The 27,550-nt window shown below is 38.5% G+C and overlaps 1 protein-coding gene across 1 annotated transcript in view; it reads right to left on the bottom strand.

Annotated features, from left to right (window-relative positions):
• The window catches only part of CFAP54 (cilia and flagella associated protein 54), a 243,255-nt gene that overhangs the window by 195,953 nt on the left and 19,752 nt on the right, over positions 1-27,550 (bottom strand). Inside the window, exons 5-15 of the mRNA XM_045587640.1 lie at positions 24,195-24,253; positions 17,768-17,911; positions 16,978-17,091; positions 16,760-16,861; positions 12,190-12,388; positions 10,786-10,967; positions 10,528-10,687; positions 8,504-8,589; positions 6,056-6,190; positions 3,776-3,926; positions 2,428-2,504 (exon numbers count right to left, since the gene is read on the bottom strand). Coding sequence (XP_045443596.1) covers positions 2,428-2,504; positions 3,776-3,926; positions 6,056-6,190; positions 8,504-8,589; positions 10,528-10,687; positions 10,786-10,967; positions 12,190-12,388; positions 16,760-16,861; positions 16,978-17,091; positions 17,768-17,911; positions 24,195-24,253 — 1,409 coding nt within the window. The remainder of the gene's footprint in view (positions 1-2,427; positions 2,505-3,775; positions 3,927-6,055; positions 6,191-8,503; positions 8,590-10,527; positions 10,688-10,785; positions 10,968-12,189; positions 12,389-16,759; positions 16,862-16,977; positions 17,092-17,767; positions 17,912-24,194; positions 24,254-27,550) is intronic.

Below are 27,550 nucleotides of genomic sequence, written 5' to 3' on the forward strand. Positions count from 1 at the left end.
AATCCGTGTTCCAGTTATTGTGATTATTATATTTTGTGTGACAATGTCATGCCACAGGATGGGTTTAATGTCCAGCACTTGAACTACATGTGTGTGCACCAACGAAAAAGAATTCATAATAATAATAATAAAAAGAATCATGGTCTCATGGAGTTTTTGAGAATCTCAAATAGTATAAACTCAAATAATAGACCTAATTGAGGACAAGCCCAAAATTATAAATCATTAGAGACTTTCTCTCATCTACTCCTCTTCTCAATACCCACTGAGATACCTCCCTACACAAATAGCCAGATTTTTTCCTAAGATGTAGTCTTTTGTAAATTCTAACTCGATGTGTGAGTCTCAGTTCCAAGCCTTCATCTTTCTGTGCCCAAGCCTCGTCTCTTGTCCCAGGATGGCTGTTATCTAAGCATGTAACTGAGCCCATCAACCTACTGCAGCATCTACTTATAAAAAGTTTTTCTGGTTTTCAGTTCCCCTTTCTATTTTGACCCCTGGGATTTACCTTACTGTCTAGGGAACTATGCAATGTACTTGAGAATACTTGTTCAATTCTGTCTATAACTTCTAGGTGTTTTTTGCACCAAGAGTGTTTTCTGATCGCCTAGTTTGCTGCTTTTCAAGAAACCCAAATCTCTAAGGATATCTTTTTACCATCAAAGAATTTCAAAGACCCCCCACACACACTCACATTCTATCATCATCACCACCACCATCTTATTATCATCATCTTCATCACCACAGCTAACATTTAATTAAAACATGTTCTAGGTACTAAGCTTAATGCTTCACATAAGATTAACTTTTAAATTTCCACAGTCCTATGAGGTAGATACTCCGTAGTTGTTATAATTTTATTATCCATTTGTTGAAAAAATAGTTGTCACATGTTCAATATAACTTTCAAATAGTATTTTACATAATTATAATAGCAGTTCATATTTTTAAAATACTTGCCGGTATATATGCAAGATACATCATTTATTTCTCTTACAGACTCTGCTAGGTGAGCATATGGATTTTGCACTGTCCTGACAATAAATTATCACTCATTTTCTCCACTTCACTCCCCCCACATGGGCTGAGACCCTAGTTTAAGATCCAGTGCTCTATATGAAACATAAGGGAAAAGCTGCCGAGACCGGTTTGGCTCAGTGGATAGAGCGTCGGCCTGTGGACTGAAAGGTCCCGGGTTCGATTCCGGGCAAGGGCATGTACCTTGGTTGCGGGCACATCCCCAGTAGGGGGTGTGCAAGAGGCAGCTGATCGATGATTCTCTGTCATCGATGTTTCTAACTCTCTATCCCTCTCTCTTCCTCTCTGTGAAAAATAAATAAAATATATTTTTAAAAAAAACATAAGGGAAAAGCTGAAGAGCTACCATATGCCAGGTACTATTTCCACAGGGTTACCAATATTTTGTTTAAATTATACAACTTAAGTAGTACCAGAATTTTACAGATAAGTATACTAGCATTAAAAGAGATAAAATTATTTATTCAAGATCACACAAACAATCAATTTCAGAGTCGGACTTAACTTCAGGTCTCCCAACACTGAGTGTGCCCTTGACCACACCAATGAATCACCTCTACTGCTTCAACCATGTGCCCCAGTGTAGCTGGGAATGTTGTATATTGCACAATTTTAGGGGATGCCATTTACACTGTTGACATCAGACTTGTATATTGATTTTGACAATTTCCCATCATATAACAGTAAATCATCGCAAGGACAGAGCACATTTTTATAACTTAAATAACAGCAACAGTTCATAAGTGATGTTTAGTTTTTTTGTTGTTGTTGCTGTGGGAAATTGAACACCTCCTAAGAAACCCATTTCATTTAGTGGCAATAGTTGCCAGAAATTTTCCATCACAAGCCAAAACCAGCACTTCAAAATTTCCACTAGCATTCCCATCTCTGCCAATGAGGTCTTAGAGAGTGAGAGCCAGCCCACTAACCCAGTGATTCTCAAATTCTTGTGTCTTAAGAATCCACCTTGGAACTTTTAAGAGGAACATATCTGAATTAAGAATTTTTAAAAACCTCACACCTGAATTTATGTTTCAGTATGTCTAGAATGGAAAACAGGAAGCACTATAAATAATCCCTGAAAACAGCACTGGCAGACAGTTATTAGGCCTCCTCAATCTCTTAATACAGTTAAAATAATCTCTTTTTAAGATTTCTTAAATCTAGCTCTCTTCACAAGACACAATACAGTGTAAAGAACTCAAAAATTCTACAGCAAAAGGTAGGAAAATGGCCTTGTAGTTCTAAATGTATGTAGAAACCATAAATTGTCAAAGTTTAAATATTCAAAATTACCTTTATCATTAACCATTATATATTTACAAAGTTAATATTATTCAAAAATTAACATTCATGTTTTTAACTATTTTAGAATATATTTTGTAAGACCTGTAATATTGGAAGAATTTCCCGGCGCTCGCTTGGAGTCCCAAATAATTCACTAGGTCCTTTACTTACAGTTACTTCTGAAAAGAGAGAGAGAGAGACTTATTTGAATTTTGATTGGGAAAAAAAACAATGATAGTCTAAAATGATAACAGTTTCCTGAATTTCATTTTAAACTGTAAGGTATAAAGTAGTTTTTATTCTAAATATAAAGTGTGCATCATGTGTAGATACAAAGGTCTGTTAGATATTAATAATGTTAAGCTGTTAACAAAAAAAAAGACTGCTGGTGTTTTTTAAAATATTGTAACAGTCAAATAAGTTATGGTTTTTTTTACTACAATCAGAAATGGGAATTTTCACAGATCATGTAAGGTATAATAATATTGGCATTGTGGACCAATGGGGCGGGGGGTGGGGGGGAGAAAGAGAGAGAGACAGAGTGAGAGAGAGAGAAAAAGAGAGAAAGAGGTATTTGTTGGAGGAATAACATGATGTTTATTTTAAAACACCTCAGGAAAAAAGAAAGTGTTGCAGAGAGAGATGAAATAAGATTGACAAGATGTTGATAATTATTAGTACTGGATGATGCATACATGGTGATTTATTTCATCTATTTTATATTTGAAATTCTGCTTAATACAAGTTTTACACACACAAAAAAAATTTTAAACAGGACATTTCAAAAAAATGTGACTTCAGGCCATGGCTTGTGTTAGCTAGACACCTCTAACGAGTGGTTCTCAAACTTTAACACATACCAAAATCACCTGGTAAGCCAATAAACACTAGAAAGGTCCAGGGTAGTTGAAGTGGAATATGGCCTGGGCCTTACAGTTTTAACAAATTCCCAAGTGATACTGATACCAATCAAAGTGTGAGAACCATGGCTCTAAAACTCCACCTGCAAAGCCATGTTTAGCAACAGAGGACAGGCAGAGCTGGAAACTTGTGGTAGGAACCAAGAATAACATGGTGACTAAAACATGCTCTCTTCAAAAAACACACATTCTCATCAGGAAATGGAAGAGCAGGAAGTATAAAACAGAATGAAAGGAGAAAAGAACATAAAGGAGGAAGGGGGGAGCAGGTGGTGATGAAGAATGGAGAAGAAATATTACTGTAAGAGTTTCATCTGCCATTGATTCATACAGAATATAACTATTTTTAATATCCACTTGGTTAAACTTATATCGTTCTCTGTTTATAAATCATCTTTGATGAAGCACAATATTGAAATGTCTAGTTTCCATTAAAAAAAAATTTATCCTGTATTCCAATTTGTACCTATATACTCATATGTGTATATATACATTAATATATAATTCATCCTTTTTATTCGATATTCTACCTAGAGTTCTTTTAAATGTTCTTTTCGGGTTTCCTAAATTCTCCAATATTTCACTTAATCGTAATGTGACCTCTGCCACTACTACAATGTCAAAGTCTTCCATTTTGTAGCAGTGAATTAGTTCATTTATTTGCCACAGAAGATAAATCCACTGAAAAGAGAAAATATACAACAAAATCAAATTAAAGTATATTATATTATAGAAAGAGTCACACTGTTCAAAACCTAAAACTTCCTTGAAGTCCTCATCTACTAATTATATTAAAATGTTATATATAGTATCCCTCTGTATTAGTGCATCTTAATTATTTTATATAATAAAGAGGTAATATGCAAATTGACCATCGTGCCCTCACAAGATGGCTGCCTATGAATAGGCTGGCAGGGGGGTTAGTGAGGAACAACCAAACAACTGAACAAGCAGGCTGCATGGGGCAACCAGGCCAGTGTGGGGGGAGGGGTGCTGTGAGGAGCGACCAGGCTAGCAGGGTGGGCAATTGAAGATGATTAGGCTGGCAGGGGGGCAGGCAGTGAAGGGTGACTAGATTGGTAAGAAGGCAGTTGGGGGCAATCAGGCCAGCAGGGGGGCAGTTAGGGGCAACCAGGCTGGCAGAGGGGGCAGAAAGGGATGACCAGGCTGGCATACAGAGGCAGTGAGGAGTGATCAGGCCAGCAAGTGGGGGGGCAGTTAGGGGCAACCAGGCAGGCAGACAAGTGAGCAATTAAGAGCCAGTGGTCCAGGATTGTGAGAAGAATGTCCGACTGCCATTTTAGGCCTGATCCTTGGGCCCAGATTGAAGAGGGTGCAGGCTGGGCTGAGGGACCCTCCTCATACATGAATTTTGTGCACCAGGCCTCTACTAAACAATATAAAATTCAATGACCCTAATAAAATTATTTTTAACTAGAGGCCCAGCACAAATTCATGCACAGATGGGGTCCTTTGGCCTGGCCAGAGATCAGGGCTTTTTTGCCCAGTCCCAATCAGGGCCAGCTGGCCAGGGGGAGAGACCACAGGAAGTTGGCTAGTTGTGGGAGGAACCACAAGAAATTGAGTGTCTGCCCCCTGGTGGTCAGTGTGTATCACAGTTACTGGCCAATTGTCAGGTCATCCAATCTTAACAGTAGCTTAGGCTTTTATATATACAATCAATATATTTATGTAAATTTATAAAGAAGATCCACTTAAGCTTCTGGTCTGCATATCTATAACCATAAGGAAAATTTATCATGTTATTTTCATTTATCAGTGAATATTTTATGTATCAGTGAAGATTATCTTCAAAACTCTGATTCCCCTTCCTAAAAGGAGCTGTTATGCTCAATATCAAAGTCCTCTAAAATATTTCGAGTTTCATGGCATGCCCCTTGAACACAGTCTTTCAAGCCTATAAAATCCAAAGCTTAGCACAAAATAAGCCATCACACTTGAAGAACAAGGAAATACTATTTATGCACCCAGATCATTACTTCATCAGAGCATCTGATAAAATCATGCCCAGGTATCCTAATGTAGCTAATCTCAGCAAGCCTCAGAATCCCAGGAGACTGTTATTGTTAAAATATTTTCTCCTGGCAGAAACTAGTTTGGCTCTGTGGATAGAGCATCGGCCTGCGGACTGAAAGGTCCCAGGTTCTATTCCGGTCAAGGGCATGCACCTGGGTTGCAGGCACATCCCCATTAGGGAGTGTGCAAGAGGCAGCTGATCAATGTCTCTCTCTCATCGATGTTTCTTTTCTCTCTGTAAAAAAATCAATAAAATATATTTTATATATATATATATGTATATATATATATATATATATATATATACACACACACACACAATATGATACTCTGGAAATGCAGGAGAAATTTTTATTTATTTACTGGTATTTCTTTATTTACGGGTATTTTATTTATTTACTGGCATTTTATTTATTTTAAAATATTTTATTTATTTACTGGTATCTCTTTATTTACTAGTATTCTAAATATATTATTGCAGAAATAAATATAACTCCTTAGTTATTTGATTTTCTAAGATTAAAGTTAGTAAATTTACCTAAACTCATTTGACCTTAGAAACATACTTATTCCTCCCTTAAAAACCTGAAACATGCCCCCAGTCCCCAAAGCTAAACTGGGACAGAAGTACAGTGAACACACATAAAAGAAAAGCTCACTCAGCAATATATTTACAAAATAGTAGTTATGCAGGTAGAAAAACAGGAACAATTTAACTATCACAATTTAAATTAGCAATAATAAAAAACATGTGAAAGGGAAAAAATAAATACTTTGTTAGTGCTGATTTTCTGGGTATATTTTCTATAGTCGTTTCTGGATATATTGAGCCGCTGAATTCCTAATTTGCATCTCTGCCATAAGAACATTATCATGTCCACCACAATTTCTTTATCAGGCTGAACATCCTGAAAATAAAAATGAGAAAGTAAATTGTCAGGAATAATAAGATATATAGATGAGGTTGAATGTGTTGAAATCCTAACCCTCAATGTAATCTCGTTGGGAAGTGGTTTAGGAAGGAATGAGGCATAAGGGGGAAGCCCTCATGAATGCGAGGTCACAGGGAGAAGACAGCCATCTATGAACCAGAAGGTGAGTCCTCACCAGACACCAAGTCTGCCAGTGCCTTAATCTTGAATTTCTCAGCCTCCAAAATTGTAGAAAATAAATGTTTGTTGTTTAAGCTGGTTAGTCTATGGCATTTTTTGTTATAGCAGCCTGAACAAACTAAAGCATATACCAAATCATTTCATCCTCACAGCAATCTCATTATCCCACTTTACTATCATCCCTACTTTTCAGAGGAGCAAACTGAAGCAAAGAAGATTGACTGTACTTTCCAGGATGAAATGAATAGAAAGTAGCAGAGCTGGGATTCAAACCCATACAGTCTAGTTCTAGGGACCTCAGTCTTAACGAATGTGCTAGGCTATTTCTGTCTCTCTAAAAAGAAGTCTCAAACATTTTTAGCAAGTACAGAAACCAAATTTGAGATGTTTATATATATATACATATACATATATTTTTTTTAAATTCCCATATAATAATAATAATAATAATAATAATAATAAAATGGGGTGTGGTTAACTAGTAAGAGGAGAGAGAATGGGAGGTGGGAAAGTATATAGACCAGGCAAAAGAGACATGAAGAAATTAAACAAAATATTACATACTTATTATATCTGAACTACAAAGATAATGAGTTTATGATTAAAACACAAAACTGAGCTCCTTTGGGGAAACTTTAAGATTAATCTGTATATGTATCGCCTTAGAACAGTGCTGGGAACATAACAAGGATAAATAAGTGTTTATTGAATTGAACTGAACTGAACTAAAATGGGCATGATTTTTAAAAAGCAGACAGATTTAAAAAAAAAAAAAAAGTCCTTATTCTTTTCAGCCTTGTTTAAAACTTTTGGGCTTAGCTCTCTCACTATAATCTTCATATTTGCTACCAAATATCTTTCTTTCAAAAATTAAATAAACGGTTGCAAGTTATAACCTAATCTAATAGACCCAAAAGAAATAGAAAATACTGTAACAATAGATCATCTCAAGTCCCTCACTCTTTCACTTACTTGAACAAAAGTTAATAAAATGTTCTGTAATTGTGGTTTTCAGACCTTCCTATAACAGTAAAAGCAAATTTTCCAAATAAAATTCCATCAGAATCTCAACTAATTAAACAGGCCATGATATTACTACCCAAATCTGGGCTCCCGATGAACCTCAGAGAAAGCCTGAGATCCTGGAATTCAGTGTTAAAACCAGTATTGTACTATTTTTATTTAAATATTCCTACCCATGAATAGGTCATTTCTAAACACTGGCCATGGTGTGCAAAGTGATTCCAGATGATAATCAGGCTTTGTACTTAAGGACTGAAAAGCAGTGTGTCACCAAGAACATTAACTCTTCATTAAAAACACTAGTTTCCTTCATTATTAGAAACCAGAGGCCTGATACACGAAATCCGTGCACTAGGAAGCGGGGGTTCCTCAGCCCAGCCTGTGCCCTCTCGCAGTCCCAGAGCCCTCAGGGGATGTCGGACTGCTGCAGAGGTGGGAGAGGCTCCCGCCACTGCCACTGCACTCGCCAGCTGTAAGCCAGGCTTCTGGCTGAGCAGCACTCCCCACCAGGGGGCAGCTCCAGTGTTGAGCGTCAGCCCCCATGGTGATCAGTGCACATCATAGTGACTGGTCCTTCCCCTGTTTGGTCGATTTGCATATTGTCTTTTATTATATAGGATTATATAGAATATAGGCAACCTAAAAACTTCCCAAAAAAACAGGTTGACATCCAAAATGGTGACTATAATAAAAAGAGACTTAAAATTATGTCAGGATAAAAATATTATTATAAAGATTTAAAATTGCCCTAGCTGGTTTGGTTCAGTGGATTGAGAATCGGCCTGCAGACTGAAAGGTCCCGGGTTAGGTTCCAGTCAAGGGCATGTACCTTGGTTGCGGGCACATCCCCAGTAGGGGATGTGCAGGAGGCAGCTGATTGATGTTCCTCTCTCATCGATGTTTCTAACTCTCTATTCCTCTCCCTTCCTCTCTGTAAAAAATCAATAAAAAAATATATATTTAAATTTTTTTAAAATATATAGAATTTTGGAAAGATTCAATTCCTGGGAGATTTAACTCTCACTTTAAATTAGATATAATGGCCTCCTTTGATACAATTAAAAATTACCCAAATAGCTATTTCACCTGGGAACAGTTGCAGACACAGGAATACAAGACTGCTGCTAATTGAAAAATATCTTCTGAATATCCATAATTCTTCATACAAGAATCTCAATTCATAAAGTAAAGGAAAATAAAACAGAAATCAGTTACAAAATTTCAAATAGAAAAGCACAGAAACATAGAAATTCTACAAAAATGATACAACTGATATCCAGGCAAATACTATGTCAGTAAGAAACTTCAGATGCTTCTATATGAAAACTAACTGAACTTGGCTGTTATTTGATTAAAATTGACTGTTATCATCATCATCATCATCATTATTATGAATCTACAATCTGTATGGCCACTATGGAAGTAAAGAAGTTTGTAATATTAAAACATATATGAAATATGGTAATTGAAATAAAAATAACAAAAATATCTATTCAGAAACTACTGGAAAAAAATGTGTACCATTACTCAGTACAAATTATTTACTACAATTGAGCAGCCAAACAATGTCTTAAGAACATGATAAACCATAAAAATCAGATTAAATAATTCTCATTGGACTAAAACTGTGATAGGCAAACTGCAGCTCGTGAGCCACATGTGGCTCTTTGGCCCCTTGAGTCCACAAAATACCACAGCCTGGGTGAGTCTATTTTGAAGAAGTGGAGTTAGAGGAAGTTTAAAAAATTTGGCTCTCAAAAGAAATTTCAATCATTGTACTGTTGATATTTGGCTCTGTTGACTAATGAGTTTGCCAACCACTGGTCTAAAAAATAGAGGCTGCAGATTTTCAATTATTTAAACAACTAGAGGCCCGGTGCACGAAATTTGTGCACAGGGGTCCTTCAACCCAACCTGCACCCTCTACAATCCAGGAGCTCTCGGGGGATATCCTACTGATGGCTTAGGCCCATTCTCTGTGGTTCTCTGCTCTCTGCGGGGCCTGAAGGTTTCACTGCAGCCATGGAGATGAAGCTCCCATACCCTGCTCTCTCCTCTCTGCCTGCCTCACCATGTGCCATGCAAAGGAAGCCCTGATGCCCTGCAGTGTGCTCTGTCTGCCAGGCCTGGAGGCTTCGCCAACACCAACACACTAAGGAAGCCCCCATGCCCTGTTGTCCTGGCTCTATCTGTGGGGCCTGGGTGTGTTCCTGCTGCCACCTTGCTAAGGAAGCCCCCAAACCTTGCTCTCTGGGCTCTATCTGCCATGTCTGGGGACTTCCCCACCACTGCAGCACTAAGGAAGCTCCCAAGCCCTACTGTCTGGGCTCTGTCTCCTGGGCCTGGGGGTATTCCCGCTGCCTCGGCTCTAAGGAAGCACCCAAGCCCTGCTGTCCAGGCTCTGTTTGCAGGACCTAGGTCTTCCCCCACTGCCACTGCACTAAGGAAGCCTCCATGCCCTGCTGTCCAGGCTCTGTCTGCCATGTCTGGGAGCGGATCAAGCCTCACTGCTTGGTCCCCCACAACCTCAGCAGAGCTGACAGGCCCAGGCACTGCAGCAGTGGTGGAGCAGGAGGTGGATCCCGCGGACAGGCCAGACACACCATCTTGCGGCTATGGGGGCCGCCATTTTTGTTGTGGAGTGATGGTTAATTTGTATATTACTCTACTATTAGACAGGATAACTTTTATTGCTGGAAAATTCTGCAGGTATATTTCCCTTACCAAACAAATGGTTTTTGCTTTACTGCCCTACTCATCTCTCACCTACCAACCAAGGTAATTGCTAAGTAAAACCTCGTCTGCTACTCAAAACCCACCACTCAGAATAAAATCCACCATCCTTACAAGGCCTAAGATGCTGCAAGATCTGGCACCCAGCTATGCCTCTGACCTCATCTCCTCACATTCTCAAATTCCACAGCCACCACCAGTGCACTCCAGTCATACCTACCTCCGTGCTATTCCTTCAACAACCAAGCACAGTCTCACCTCAGGACCTTTGTACCTCCTACTCCTTCTGCCTTGAACATTCTCTCACCTCACTCTTAAAGTGCATGTTTTATCAGATAAAATTATCTTAATTTTCAAAAAGGCAAATAAATACTCACCAGGAAAATTTTTTTTAGCATAATAGGCTGCCTGTCCTTCTTTGTAGTTTTCCAAAGGGTAGACCAAACCTTTGTTCTTTTTTACATTGACTAGAGGTTCCATTGCAAAAAGAAGAGTTAAGTCCTTCTCTGCTTTCTTTGACTCTGGGTCATCCAGTGTCTAAGTGAAGTATAAACGCCCCCCCACACACACAGTAATTAGCAACTCAATGTCATCTTAACAATATAAAAGCAAATGAATGATTTTGCACATATTACCTGGAGAAAATCAATAAGCTGTCCAGCTGCTGATTCAAATAAACTCCATTCCTCATAGTTAAAAGCTAATTTTATAAATTTTACAGCAGCATCCATAGAAATAATATTTTTTCTTTCTATAATAAGTTGCAGAAGGGAAACTTTTGGAAAGCCAAGCATTCCATCCATAGCAGTGTTTGACACTAAGAAAGGAGAGAGATTGGAATGTCATTCATACAAGTAAGTATTTACTAAATATTAACTATCAAACATGGTCTGGCACTAAGGAGACAATGGGGAAGAAGAAGAAAAAAAAAACACAATTCAGGCCTTCACAGAGCTTACACTCTACGCTAGGGGTGTCGAACTCAATCAGAGAAGGGGCCAAAATCTAAAATCCAGCCTAAATCGCGGGCCGAATGGTTTACTGAACAGTCATAAACTGTCATTGTGATGGAAACGCAGCGGAGTGCAGTGATGACAGCGCAGTGTGGGCCACATTGCAAGGCCTGGCGGGACGGATTTGGCCCGCGGGCCTTGTGTTTGACACATGTGCAGTCTATGCCATAGATAATCGAAAAAAAAGGAACTCTTACCCTGGACCTGGAGAGTATTATGCTAAGTGAAATCAGCCAATCAGAGAAAGGCAAATTGAATATGATCTCCTTAATATGTGGAATCTAATGAAGAAAATAAACTGACAAACAAAATGGAAACAAAGCATGGATACATAGAACAGACTGATGGACAGTGCCCAAGGGAATAGGGAGGAAGGGTGATTAGATAAAGAAGTTGAAGGGATTAGCTAAAGAACATATAAGCATATCCCATGGACACAGACAATAGTGTGGTAAAGGCCTAAATAGTGGGAGGCAGGGGTAGTTGGAGGTGGGCAAAGGTGGAAGGGGGGATGGGTAAAGTCTGCAATAATGTCAGCATTTAAATTTTTTAATTAAAAAAAGAAATAATAAAAAACAGTTTGGATGGCAAATTATATCACCACCCAATCTATTACCATCAAAGGCATTGCGGGGGTGGGGGGTGGGGGGAAGCAGCAGTCAGAAAGGGAAAGTAAAGATGGGGAGAAAACCTTAATATATTTGCTCCAACCAAACTATGCCACACCAGCTAGGGCAAATGCTATTACCACTTTCCTATCCAGCATAATAAATCAAGGAATATAAGAAAAAATAAAAAACCTTAACAATTAGAAAGAAATACAATTGACATTATTGACAGAATGCATATATAAAACAATCTAAAAGAAAACCTACGAAGTTATTTGAACTACCCATTGAGTTTAACAAGTTTGCTGAATTTTCAAGGTCAATAAAAATTGTGTATGAACTTATGTGTGAACTAACACACCAAAAACTGCTCTTACTCCTGTGCTACAATAAAATATTATCTTAACAACTTATTTACTTATTAGAAGTTCCCGTCCTGCTATAAACAGTTCTGAGACAACATCACGAATTTCTATTTCATCTGTAACAATAGGTCCAGTTTGCAGTGTCCGCCTATTTGAATCAGAAAGAGCTTCCAAGACAGCCAGAAACCGGGATGCAGTGCTATCAAACATCTCATCCAACAACCGTTCTGTGATAGTGCGTGGCCAAGGCAACTGTAATAAAAAAAAATACAGCCCATTTTTTAAAAGTTCTATAATGTCTGATATCATTAGGCAAAGATAAGTAAACTATGCTTAATTAATGATAAAAGAAGAATGGTTGGCCTGTCAATGAGATGGCTGCTTTTATGATTTTCCTCTTTTGAGGTGTTACTCCAGACTCCATTAAGGTTTATGTCATGTTGCCATTACATCAAAGACTTTGCTATTTCTTTATATGTTTGCATTCCCAAGCAGCATTAAAATGGCTCTGTATCACTGTCTTTTTATTAGGGCAACGTCAATCTCTATGCTTTGTGGTACCTTAACCACAGCCTTTAGGAACTGATATTCAAACTTCGGTTGCCTAAGAATCTCTCAGGAGTGCTTTGAGATTCACAGACCACATCTCCGAGGTTCAGGGGGCCTGTGTGGGACATTTTAATAAGCAGTGCTGGAAGCTAATTCCAGCATGTCATAATAAATGCAAGAAGTCCTCAAAAGATTGAAGGACTTCCATATTCAGCAGGGCTGAATCATATTGTTGCCTGCTAGAATAGCTGAGAGCATTTCCCCAAACCTGAAAAAGATGCATATATTATTGCCTGTTGCCAGACAGCTGAGGGCATTTCAATGTACATGTTATTACTGCTGCTGGCCAAACAGCTGAGCAGCCAAGGGCAGTTGCCCCAACCTGACAATGCCTACTGTATACCAAACCTTAACCTTTGATATGTATATCTGCTTTGCCTTAGGGAAATTTGTGTTAATAAAGAGCTAAGGGTCCAGAGATTCAGAGAACTTGGTTACTGAAGCTAGGTTTCCTCTGGCTCCCCCATGTATTCCAAATTTATATTTCATGTCTAATCTCTTTATTAATTTACTAGCAGCCCCTCTCCAGATTCCTAAGCCCTTCTAGGTGCTGAGAAACACCCCGACAAAGCACTGCAGGAAAATCTGATGTAGGGTCCTCAAACCCAAATTTGAAACAACATTTCATAGCATAAATAGCTGGCCTTATGTTAGTTAACTCTAAAGAAGAATTAACCAGCGGTGTACTAAGCTAGTGACTGTGTGAGCCACTCTGCTTTGTATCAGCCAGGATGATTTCACCTCTTGCAGATGGCTTGCCTCCACGCTGTATCCTCTCTGACAAATTACCTGTTCTCTGTATTTAGATTACCAAGAAATAAGAAAAGCAGCTCTGGCTGGTTTTCCTAGAATCCATGTCAAGTTAGAACATACTGTCATTTCCCCCATGATTCCTTTGTTACTTTCCTCTTCTTGGGGAAAAGTCAGAAAGACAGAAAAAACAAAAGCAGGAATAAAACCCCAATAGATTTCAGTGAACTTGTGTGTGTATTTTTAATATTATAGGAAAATTAGCAAAAAGAATAGAATATTTATCAGAGCATATATGAATACCAAGTAAAGGATTTTAAAATATAAATATTTAGAAGTTCTCCCCAGCAGGTATGAACCTAGTGTCACGGGATTGATTCCCAGTCAGGACATATGCCTGGGTTGCAGGCTCAATCCCCAGTAAGGAATGTGCGGGAGGCAGCTGGTTCACCTTCATCAATATTTCTAGCTCTCTATCCCTCTCTTTTCCTCTATCTCTAAAATTCAATAAAAACATATTTTAAAAAAAAGATCTATAAAAAAGATTTAAAATAAAAGTAATAGAAAATGGGCTGTCAAGCATGACAAGCAAAATATTATCTATAAAAACAATGAGCTCATTTAAATATATTTTTTAAATTAAAATATCTAATAGAAAGATAAGATTATCTTTCAAAGACTGAAAGATAATTCACCAAAAAAAAAGAAAACAAGGAGTAAACACAAATATAAGGAAAAGGTGAATCTAAAAAATAGAATTTTAAAAACCATTTTATAAAACTGAATTATAAAAAAAGTGATAATATCAAAATGATAATAGCTTGTGGCAAAATTGGTACATGCAGGTTGTCACCCTGGAGAATTCCTGTTTAGAAATTAATTTGGCAATATATATCAAGAAAGTCACAGTTGGATTCCTAGTCAGGGCACATGCCAGATTGCAGGCTTGATCCTCAGTAGGGAGGGAGTATTCAGGAAGCAGCAGATCAATGATTCTCTCTCATTATCAATGTTCTTATCCCTCTCTCCCTTGCCCTTCCTCTCTCAGAAATCAATTTGTTTAAAGCAAATAAGTAAATAAAGACAACAGCTAATATGTAGTGAGGACCTACTATGTACCAGGAACATTCTAAGGGCTTTATCTGTATCTCATTCAATCGCTACCATTATTTCTCCATAATACTTATGATAAACTACAATTACTTTATTTATTATGTAACTTATCTACTAGAATGTAACCTCTATCTATCTTATTTACACAGCAAGTACTTTAAAACATATTTATTGAATGAATCAATAAAAAGTCAATCATTAGTAGTTCTGAATTAGTAGTTCTTTAAAAGAATCCTTTGAAAGACTAAATAATTTACTGTGAGTTATTAACTGACTTACAAGCTCAAAACTGTTTTATAAAATAAATGTAATGCATATTGCAATTACTTTTTATAGGAAACATAATACCATTATTTTGTACACGTAAAACAGGACATTATGCAAACTATGTTAAGGTAATATACTATGACTTTATAAAAAAGGTTATGTTGACTATTCTCGGTAAAAAGTACCCATTAAACAATTATGTTTTTTTCCTAAAAAGATATACCACCAGAACTTTACATATAATAATTATCTTAAAGGAAACCAGGAATAAATTATTTTAAATGTAATGTTATCTAGAATTTTAAACATTTTTCTTTGAAAATATATTTTATTTTTATACCAGGATGATTATAAATTGAGATCTAATAATATGCTAATTATTAACAATCTTGAAGCTTTGAATACTTAAATTTGGTTTGCTCAGAGGGGGAAAAAAAATTATATTGAGAAAAAAAGAATTGTCCCCTGCTCTCTTACAAACACCATAGCATTACTACTTAACAATACCAGATGCAGGCAGCTCAGCAGCTCATCCGGTAAGTTATCTATCCTTAAGCTCATTATCATTTGGTAATACCACCCGCGCCCCCCCCCCCCAATACACCTCACTGGTTGGTAAGGGATATTATTTTAAAAGACAATATGAAATGTACTTCTGGGCTCAGTCATCAATATATCATGGTCAAGTAGCATTAGACAGCTACAATGTCCAAATAAAATCTGGATTTAAATATTAATTTATTTAAAGTTTTTAAAAAGGGAGAACTACTCCTACATGTCACAAGAAGAAATGTCTTAAGAGAACAGCAGTCACTGCAGCGGTGAGAAAGTACTGGATTAGAGACCTGGGTTCTGGTCCCAGTGCTGTCAGCAGCGGCCTCGTGACCTTGAGCCAGTAATTTACATACTTTGGGATTTATTTTCCCATCTGTATAGACAGGGATTGAACCACATGTTTTCTAGAATCCCTTCCAGGCCCTGAGATCCTACCACTCTTCTGCCAGAAACTGCTCATCGCCTTCCCCCTTCCCACCATTTCCAGTCCCTACAAAGAAACTCGCACGAGAAAATTCAAGACCACCAAAACAGTCAGGGAAGGCTTCAAATAAATACAGAACTGGCCTTGAGGAATACCGAAATGCCAAAAGACAAAGGGGAAGGCAGTGGGAGAAGGAAAAAGGCAGGAGGGAGAAAAGGCAGAGGACCCCACAAGCATAAACGCTTGTGGCTGGAAGGGGCCGTGTGACCAGGTTTGATATGTGAGAAGCAGAAACTGCTGTCAGTTCCATGCTGGGCACTGCCGCCTGTGTGAGGTCCTCCAAAGCTCTCTTCTAACCCCTCCTATGGAATAACCAGCAATTTTCTAAACGAGGATGGCTCTTCAATCTGGCCTTGAGCAGCAGTCATGAGTGGCCCCTGATAATTACAACTTGCTTGCAGTGGGAAATAGAGGCTTGTGATAAGTCTCTAAGACAGGGGGGCTGTCTGTTGCTACGCGAGTTTCTAAACACTCCCAAAGGAGAAACTGAAGCGGAGGAGAAGAGGCGCTTCCACCCTCCCTCCAACCTCCAAGCCTTCTAAGCTGACAGGAGCAGTCCAGGACAAGAGCTTCTGCAGAACCACTCCGAGGCCTGGGAGTCTGACCCTCTCCCCGGATCTTCCTCAGCCTCTTGCCCTTTAAAGTCACACAACCGGGGTTGTGCAAAGGTGCAAAAGCTTTGGAAAGGGATGAAGTGACCTCGTGCCCAAACTGGGAAGGCGTTCTTCTCTTTATTTGCCATTGGTTGCAGAGAATACTAATGACATGCGGAGCTTAAGATACGGAGGTATATAACACAAATACACCACCAAGAGAGTCTGAAAAAGAAAAGACATCTTACTTACAGTTTGTACCTCCTTTAGGTTAATTCTTATCTTTGGTCTAAAGAAACTTTTGCTTCTTCTTCTGGACTCAAATACTGCTCTTTTGAAGATCATCACTGCCATCTGCCTCAAAGAGAAGAATTATATGTGAAGTAACAGTGGGATGCAACTACTCATATAAAATAGCTCATCAATCACAGAGTGCAGTACATTTCTTTTATTTCGTGAAATTTTCATACCTTTATCGTGGCCTCCCTATAATATCTCCTGGATGTTTCTGGTTGTTGTGAGGAGCTCATTAATTCCAGTTGCCTTAATTCATCAATTTTAGCTAAAGCACGCCGAGCAAAGGCCTATATGCAATTAAAAGAAATTTAATTCACAATTAATAAGAGAGTACTGATTTAAAAAATATCAAGACATTTGATTAAAATGTATCAAATTTATGTTTCATTTTCCCATATGTTGGACTTAGTTGGTGAATTAAACTCTGGGCTATATTCTCTATATCACAGTAGCTATCCAGTCTATCATTTCTTATAAGCACCACTAAATTATGTAGATCTAAAGTTAATAAACTGTCAGATATGCTCACTTTATGAAATAATAAATCTTAAAAATAAGGAAAGTAAAATTCTGATACAGGTATTTTCAGTACCTTCCTCATACAAAATAATATTGAATGTAAAAAAAAAATAAAACTAAATAAGGAAGGAGGCAAATTGCATACAAGAATACAATGAGGAAGGAAAGATATCAGAAATCTTATTCAGAAGAGCAGCAAAGAAGGTGGAAGTGAGTAGAGAATAAAGGAGAGAAAAGAAAGAAAAGCAAAGAGATAACAGAAAGGAGAAGCCAAGCAAATTTCTGCAAATTTAGCCTGGGATGTTTGGCTTTGCTTCACTTCAGTTTGGGGGGTTTTGTTTGTTTGTTTGTGTCTGTTTCATTCTTGCAGGATTTCTAAAGAAGAAAATGCTGCATCCATTGTATTCTAAATACTGAAATCCTCTAAATTAAAAAGTAGCATACCTCTCCATGGACAGCAGCATGGCAGTCATAGTAGCACTGGCAGACCGCAGTGTAAAGAGTAACTCTCCATGTCAAATACCTGACAGACAGGAGTGGGACTGAGGACTCCATGCACACACTGGCCCACAGGAGATACTGTAAGGTCTTAGGAAAAGAAAGAAAAAAGAAAAAAAGGGTATAATTGAATAAATTTTCATTTTAGGCCAATAACTGTGATTTTTTATTTGATCTAATCAAATTATAAGTTCTGAAACAAGATGCTGCTGAATACTCAAACCAAAAATAATGAGTCAAGAAAACACAAGCATTTTAAAAAGTAAAGGAATAATTTAAAGAACGCAGAACTCAAGTTAACCATCTTAGAATGTCTTCCTTTCTAACTCCTAAAGTCCTGTGAACTCAGCTCAATTTTATTAATATCTATCAAGTGTCAACAATAGTACAGGAACTAACTCCAACAATAAAATTTTTATTAGCTGGCCTGGAACCAATGTATTATTTTGAAAATAAACTGGTATAGCAGCATAGAGAAAATGAAAAAGACTTACAGTCTGGGGCCTGTGATACTTAGTAGAAACGGTTGAAGATTAGAATCAAATAGACCTGGGGTTCAGGCCCAAATTTATCACCTATTAGCTGTGTCATTTTACCTCTCCAGACCTCAACTTTCTCATCTTTAAAATGGGTATTCTGGCACATCACCACAGTTCTGTTATGGAGAAGACAATATACACAGCATGCTAGGATGGTATTTGGCACACTCCATAAATGACACTTTTTTTCCGGTATAATTATTCCCAAGGTATAATGTGAAATAAAATTATGGGGAAAGGCTCATCATTGTTGTCTGACTGACTGTAGAAATACATGGAGAAACCTCTTGTGCTATTTTACCTGAGTGGCTTTTACCCACAAATTATTTTTTAACATGCCCTTCCCACAAACCCTATACTGGGAAACTCTATATGACTACATGTATTCTGCAGTTAACTTTTTCAGTCTTTTTCCTTTCCTCAAAAACAGTCCAGCCCTAGCTGATTCACTTAGTGGATAGAGCGTCAGCCTGCAGACTGAAGGGTCCTGGGTTCTATTCTAGTGAAGGGCACATGCCTGGGTTGCAGGCTCAGTCCCCAGAAGGAGTCGTGCAGGAGGCAGCCAATCAATGAGTCTCTCATCACTGATGTTTCTCTCTCTCCCCCTCTCCCTTCCTGTCTGAAATCAATAAAATAAATAAAAATATTCCAAAAGCTCAAAGGGTAGATTATATAGCCTTTCATTTGATTGAATACAAGAAGAAATTTGGTCTGTTCTTCACATATCATTATAAAAAAATATTACTGGAATGAAAACAAGAATCTGGGAGCTAAATGTCTCAGAATATTACATTCTAATTATATCCATGGGAATATCAGCCTTAACCAAGCAGGTCCTCATACATCTTCCTGGAGTATTGGATACACCCTCACTTGTCTCCCTGGCCTCACCATCCCCCTTCTTATAAGCCCCTTCCTTGTACATCCTCCACCATAGTTAATCTTTTCAATATGAAAACTGGTTGTGTCACTCTCATGCTTGAAACACTTCAACTGTTCTCTGTTGAGTATATGATAAAGTACAGGCCTTTATACAGGGCGTGCAAAGACAATTCCTGCCTTTTTCCACACCCCATTACTCTGGACCTTGCATCATATCCTTAAGCTGTTCCAAAACTCTTTCTATTCCACAAAACACACCTCAGTGATCCAAATACACGTGTCTTTGCTCATTCTGTTCTCCTCTTCTCCTGCCCTATAAGGCTAAAACTCTATCTCCAATACTAGCAATGTTACTTTGGTCCATTCACTTACATTCCATGTGCCTCATGTTCCTCATCCATATTGGTATAACAGTAATTTGGACTGTTTGAATATCTAATAAATTACTATACACTAAATGCTTGGAACATCTTACCTAATAAAAGAGAAACATGCAAATTAACCATCACTCTGTTACGCCCACAGCCAATCAGAGTGAGTATGCAAATTAACCCAACAAAATCGGGGGTTACTTTGCATATGCAGGCGGGGAGCAAGTGAAGCCTACTATGAGAGGAAGGGGGGCTGTGGAGGGAGCTACTGGAGTGGTGCTCCCGACAGAAGTGAGGACTTGCCAGCTCTGGGTGGCTCAGGCGTGGGGATATGCCAGTTCCCGGGAGGTTGGGGGTGAAGCCAGGGGAAGGAAGGCCTATTCCTGCACGAACATCGTGCAATGGGCCTCTAGTAGTAAATATAAATGTTAGCTTTGGTAATGACAATGAAGACAGACGAGGAGGAAAAGAAACAGAAGAACCTGGAAAAACAGGAGGGACGGAAGCAAATAGAAGAGGATATGAAATTAATTTTCACTTGTATTAGTTTTAAAAATTGATGAGACTAAAGTAGGACTATTCTCTTCATAGGAAAAAAAAAAAAACCTTGAAAAGCCAAATTAAAATTTTAAAATAAAGTGTTCTTATTTTAAAAGCCTAAATATATATTATCAAAAACTTAAAGGAAATAATATTTAAAAAGGAAATTTAAAACTATTTTAAATGCTTACATCACAACCAGGTAAATCTAAACTGAAACAATGAAATTCCATTTGTTTTTAATTCATCAGATATTGAAGGTTGAAGAGACTGTTAATGACCTATGGGCCAAAACACTGTTGGTGGAAGAGATATTGTTGTTTTGGCAATGTTTTTATATTAAAAAGTTTTAAGATGTCAAAAATAAAATAAAATAAAATAAAAATGAAGAAGCCCAGCTGGCGTGGCTCAGTGGTTGAGCGTTATCTATGAACCAGGAGGTCATGGTTGGATTCCAGTCAGAGCACATGCCTGGGTTGTGGGTTTGATCCCCAGTGTGGGGTGTGCAGGAGGCAGCTAATCAATGATTCTTTCTCATCACTGATGTTTCTATCTCCCTTTCCCTCTCCCTTCCTCTCTGAAATCAGTTTTAAAACACAGAGGAAGAGGAGGAGGAAGAGGAGGAGGGAAGGAGGGAAGAGGAGGGGAAGGAGAGGGAGGGGAGAAGAGGGGAAGGAGAGGGAGGAGTAGGAGGGAGGGGAGAGGAAGGGAAGGAGAGGGAGGAGGAGGAGGAGGGAAGGGGGGAGAAGGGGAAGGAGAGAGAGGAGGAGGAAGAGGAAGGAGGGGGAAAGATGGGAAGGAGAAGGAGGAGGAGGGGGAGAGGAGGGGAAGGAGGGAGAGGAGGGAAGGGGGAATGTCGGGAGATTCGGTTCCGGGTGCGGCGGAAGAGCTCCTCCTATTTAAGGCGTACGTAGAAAGCCGCCCCCACCCAATCCCCGAAAACAGTCCACACACCATTTATCAGTTCAGCCACAGGATGGCACTGCAGCATCATTTATATCATCCTTTAAGGGAAACAACAGAGCATTTCGAAGTTGAATTTGAAGTTTATGTAATGGAATGTGGAATAATTTGACAATCATTGTTCAACCCAAAAACTTTATAAATGAAACATAAATCAACATTTTCTTAGAATTAATAGATTCTACTATATTCTTTAATGCTTGCTGAGTATTATACTACAGTTTTAAATGCCTTAGAAGAAATTACAGATTATACCATAAGTGAAAGCAAAGTTGTAATATATATCTTTAGGGAAAAAAGATTTCAGAAATCTGCCCTACCTCTAAAGGGTAAATAGATTTCATTTGGTTGAATACAAGTTTAAGCTTTGTAACTTCCCTCGACACAAAAGTATTTTCCATCTGGGAAGAACTCCATCCAGTTTTGGTCTTCAGGATGTCACCAACCCCTCCCATATTGCTTCTCCATTTGAGTAAGTGAGCCAAAATAGGATGGGTCGTGAGGAATGAAATTTAGTCTAATGGAGTTGAGAGGCAATACAGTGTGGCATTCACTCTGGCCTTAGCTATACTTAACTAGATGTAAGACATTGAGCAAATTAACCTTTCTAAATCTTTGCTTTTTCATCTATAAGAAGAAAGCAATACCTTTCTCAAATTTTTGGTATAAGGATAATATTAGAAACTGAGATAATATATGAAAATGCTTGGATAATATATGAAAAATGCTTAGAAGCCTACCTGATAAATGGTAGGCATTCATTCAACAAATGATGATGGTGATGGTGATAGTTCCGACCTCATAAGACTATAGTGAGTGTTATTATGTATACAAAGCTTTTAACACATATACCTAACTCATAGTAGGGACCCAATAATAACAAAGGGTAGCAATGATGCCTAAATCTTACAGTGATAGGGGTTTATATTTCTCTGGGGTTACACCAACAAAAGCCTGAGAATATCATATCTATTTCTTCTTTTGAATCAAGCTATAATAGAGTTGAACTCTAAAACAGCTACAGAATCAGGTCCCTCAGACAGAAGAAAGCACAGATGTGGCTGGTTCCCTACCACGTCCCACCTCCCCCTCCAAGGAATCAACTCACCAGCTGAAGGTTTAGAAATTTCTGGGTGGAAATCATTAATTTCCTTGGAACTTATTATACTGAAAAAAAACTGAATTAATCTTATCCCAGCCTTCAACTGCCAACTGTGTAACCATCCGCCACTCCAAAATTCTTGTATCTCACCCCTACCCCCCACACTCCCATCCCACAAAACTGGGACCGTAGAACTATTCTCCGTTAGCCCTTATTTTGTCAGAGAGAAATTCAAGTTCTATAAGGGGGAAGAAAAAAAAATTTCTTAGGTAGGGTTTAATAAGAAATTATTTTAAAACGACTATCCTATTAAAATTCTCTCGGCATTAACAAGTACAAATACAAAAGAATATCGTAGAATCTATTAATTCCAAGTTAGATTTTGGCACAGACATCTCTGCCCTTCAAAGAGCTGGCAGACAAATGCTATAGCAGACCAAACTATGGGTGGCTCTGTGAAGCAGCATTTGTTGCTACAGCAAGAGCAACAGGAACATGCAGATTCTTTTCAGGAAATCAACTGGAAAGAAATGTAGAATCACTGGGATAGTCTCTAGCCAAATTTCCATTATTCATGAGACAGTCTCCCCTCATTTTAATTCGCACTCAAAGAGCTGGCACTGTCTTGCTCAAGTCACTGTCAGCAACAGAGCTTTTCAACTCGAGGAACAAAACAGAGCGATTTCAAAATTGTTTTCCATTAAGCATGCAAATATCCTTCCTTCCATTTTAATTTTAAGTGTTATTGACTTCTAAGATGCTTGGCTATGTTTGGAGAAAATAAGAAAGAAAAAAAGTATCTCCTGAGTGCTAGAAAGTTTTTGCATGTGATAAAAAATAAAGTAGAAATGTCCCAGATGCCATTTGAATATGGATTCAATGTTAAGAATATTTTCCCTTCTTGGCCTGCATCCTACTGATTGAACAATGAATACAGGGAATAAATAAGTCTCCTAGAGACATAAATGCTACCAACATTGTAGGGAAGTCAACAGAAACCTCAAGCTAAAACCTAGCAGTGAAGACTGATGAGTGGGAATCCTATATAATAAGAGAGAAATATGCAAAGTATCCGTTACACCCTGAGGCTTAATGACTACCGCATAATGACCAGGTCAGCAGGAGGGTGGGGCAGCCAGCTACAAGCAGGGGGTGGAGAGCTACAAGAGGGGGCATGGCAGCAAGCTATGAGGGAGGGGAGCTCCAGGAGGGCGGGGCAGTGGGCAGAGAGCTCCAGGAGGCCAGGGCAGCGAGCTACAAGCAGTGGAGCTACCAGTGGCCGTGGGCAGGTGTCCAGCTGAGGAAAACAGCAGCAAGCTACTTGTGCAGATTTGTGCGCAGGGCTAAGAGTCTTATTATAAAATGAAGGCTCCTTACCCTCAGGTCATGACTGGAACAGAATGAAGATGTTCCTTCACCCTAATACACTAGCATTCATTCATTTTTTCACTCATTCACTCATTAGCATGTGGGCCATAATTCAAGTCCAACCTCTTCAAGCAAAAGGAAGTCCAAGCTCGACAGAACAATATAAACAGGGTAACCATAGTTTATCATTCAAATCGGGACACGTTTAAGAGTGAAAGCAAGCACTATCAATAATTACTCCAGGACTATAGATATAAACCAGAACTGTCCTGAGCAAGCCAGAATGGATGATCACCCTACCTAGAGATATAGTTACCAGGTGGAGATTCTGTATCAAGTTGACAAGTTTGGCTAATCTGAGAGACCAAGGGATAGCAGAGAATATCTATCAATTTTAGGAATGCTTTTCTGTCCTTAATACTTTGTTATCTGCAATTTTACCTATGATCATATTGAAGTAAAATTAAAAATAATAAATCTATAATACATATTCACTAGATTTTGCTAAATACTTCACTAAGTTTTCTTTGTTAAGCATTCAATGCTAACAAAAGTCTTAAGAAAAATAGGAAATACAAGAGAAGATATTTTGTCAGTAAATTGCATACCTTGGAAGACTGGCCAATAATCATCAGTTTTCTGCAAATGGTGTAAATGTAAATAGTACCTAAATGGAGAAAAAAATCATTAACTTGGTTTACAGTAAAATTATGAAATTTTTATATGCTAATGCCTATGGCTTAAGTCTGTAGTTCTAAAAATAAGCAATCTCATGAGAAAGTTGAATAATGGTTAGAGAGTTATAATCATTATAATTTGTTTTGTAACAAAATCATTAAAAGAATATGACCATACTTTAAATAGGCTGACACAGGAATCTTTAGCCTCATTATAAAAACAGTTTAAGTTTTGAAATATACTGAACAAAAGAATATATTTAGTAGCATAATTTATGTACCCTGTGGTTTTATTAATTTATATAAAACGTTATTGGTCCCTATGGTTTCCTTATGGTTGAAAACAAAAGATTTATTTATAAATAAGATTAAAATACATATTTAATCAGCATAGCATAATATTCTACATGGAAGGAAACTCATAATAATTTTAAAATCATAACACATAATAGGTTGCATTATATTCATTTTCACTCTCATATAATATTTATCTTATTATTAAGGTACTAGAGGCCCAGTGCATGAAATTCCTGCATGGGAGTTGGGGGAAATGTGTGTCCCTCAGCCCAGCCTGCACCCTCTCCAATCTGGGACCCATAGAGGGATGTCCTACTGCCCATGTGGATCAGGCCTAAATGAGCAGTTGGACAACCCTCTCACAATTCAGGACTGCTGGCTCCCAAAGGCTGGCCTGCCTGATTGCTCCTAACTGTTTCTGCCTACGAGCCTAATCACCCACTAACCATTCCCCTGCCAGCCTGATCAACACCTAATTGCTCAACCTGATGGCCCAAATGCCCCTAAATGACCTCGCCTGCTGGTCTGGTCACCCCTAATTGTCCTCCCCTGCAGGCTTGGTCACCCCCAACTGCCCTCCCCTGTCAGCCCAGTCACTTTTAACTACCCTCCCTTTCCAGCCTGGTCACCCCTAACTGCTCTCTCCTATTGGCCTGGTCGCCCCCAACTGCCCTCCCCCACAGTGCTGGTTGCCCCCAACTGTCCTCCCCTGCAGGCCTGATCACCTCCAACTGCCATTTCTTACAGGCCTGATCCCTCCCAACTGCCCTCCCCTGCTGGCCTGATTGCCCACAACTGCCCTCCCCTGCCGGCCAACTTGTGTCCACAAGGGGGTGGCCATCTTTGACCACATGGGGGCTAGCCATCTTGTGTGTTGGAGTGATGGTCAATTTGCATATTACCTCTTCATTATATAGGATGGCCTTTGAGCACTCTAATAAAAAAGAGCATTTTCAACACCTATTTAACATCATTCAAGTATGCTTTTTTTTTTTTTTATCAGATCATTAATTAAATAAGGATAGATGGCTGATCACAGGGTTGAGAGGAGGGAGAAAGTATATATCTCACTATATATAAAGAACATTAGCATGCTATAAACATAACCAAAGGTGGCAACATGCTTTAAAAATGCATGTAATTATAATACAAGTAGTCTAAATATTTCCTATAAAATATTGGATCTAAAATTCATAACCATCAAAATTCAACAATTATGAATCCCATTTTTCACATTTAAACTTTAAGCTTCTGAGAAGACAGCATCTGCTCCAAGACACATATCACTTGATTAAAACATGCCTGTAAGCATGATAAATATTAATCACATAAATCAGTGACAAAAATATTGAATAAAATCTTAAACATATATAGCACCATACACTTCGGTCCTTAACATTCGAGAACTCAGCATTCTTACTGTGACTGCTCCCAGAACATGAAGCTATTTATTTCATGTGAGGTCCACCTGGGAAGAAACCATTTGGCTAGTAACAGCTCAAGTCCAACTTCCTTTTTTTTAATATGTTTCTATTGATTTTCAGAGAGAAAGGAAGGGAGAAGGAGAGATAGAAACATTGATGAGAAAGAAATATCATTAATTGGCTGCCTCCTCCACATACCCTCACTGGGGATTAAGCTTGCAACCCAGGCATATGCTCTGACTGGGAATCGAACCCACCACCTCTTGGTTCCTGGGTCAGGTGCTCAACCACTGAGCAATGCCGGCCGGGCAAACCCAGCATTTTTATCTCAACTTCATTTTGTCCACCTCTGTCTTTAATCTTAAAAGCTAAACTATATAACTGTGTTTCTTTGTCTAAAAAAAAAAAAAAGTCACCAAGGAAGGACATGCACAGGAAATGCATGCCTCTCCACAAAACATGTGATTCAGGTGTAAGCTAGGAGCCTGTATAAACATGTTAGTGACAGGAACTGGGGAATTTCAGGAGGCCTCAGGAGACTGCCCTCAAGAATGACAAGGGCCTTCTGTTTTTCAAAAATGTGCCTTTAACCTTGGCAGCCCTTGTGCATCCTGACTAGAACTGATCCCTTCTTTAATGGTTCAGGCTCTTGGAGATGTTCACAAATCCCCACTGCAGAAGTGTGATGGAGAGAGAGCTGGTATAGAATGGAACCCAGGCTGAATCTTTACACCCTCAGGATATCTCTGGAAATTTGTTTTGTTTTGGTTTTGACCAAATCCCTAATATGGATTTTTTGTCTTGTCATGTGATTTCTTTTCATCAAAGATGGCCATCACCAAAATAATCTATTTGAGGCTTAAATTAGTTGGGTTCAGGTTGAGAAGTAAGGTGTTATAGAATATTCATAAACCCAGTTAAATTTTATGAAAGAACCAACATTGGTTATATATCTTAAGAAACCAAGCATGTCTATACATATAATAACCAGTTTAAAATAAAGAGAATGAGTGCTCAGTTTTAACTTGAAAATTTGACAAATTGATTCATCAATTTATTTTTGATTACTTAAAATCCAAAGTATTAAAACTACAGGATATTTGCATTTGCTAATCCTCTAGTTAGAATGCCTTTTCCCCAAATATGTAGATGTTTCATTTCAGGTATTTGCTCAAATATCATCTCACTGAGGCCTTCCCTGACCATTCCATTTAAAATTGCAGCCTAGCCCAGCCAGTGTGGCTCAATGGTTGAGCCATCAACCCCTGAACCAGGAGGTCAAGGTTCGATTTCCAATCAGGGCACATACCTCAGTTGTGGGCTCAATACCCAGTAGGGGGCGTGCAGAAGGCAGTCAATTGATGTTTCTCTCTCCCCTTCTCCTTTCCTCTCTCTGAAATCATTTTTTTAAAAGTTAAAACTGCAGCCTAGTCCTACCCCAGGCCTGGCTCTCCCTATCTCTTCTTCAGCTTTATTTTTCTCCATAGCACAGTCTGCCATGACCACTTCGTTTTGTTTGTTTTTCATCTCCCTGAAGCAGAATGTAACCATGAGAACAGGGTTTTC

Source organism: Pipistrellus kuhlii, unplaced genomic scaffold (assembly GCF_014108245.1).
Source record: "Pipistrellus kuhlii isolate mPipKuh1 unplaced genomic scaffold, mPipKuh1.p scaffold_m20_p_3, whole genome shotgun sequence".
Lineage (NCBI taxonomy): Eukaryota > Metazoa > Chordata > Mammalia > Chiroptera > Vespertilionidae > Pipistrellus > Pipistrellus kuhlii.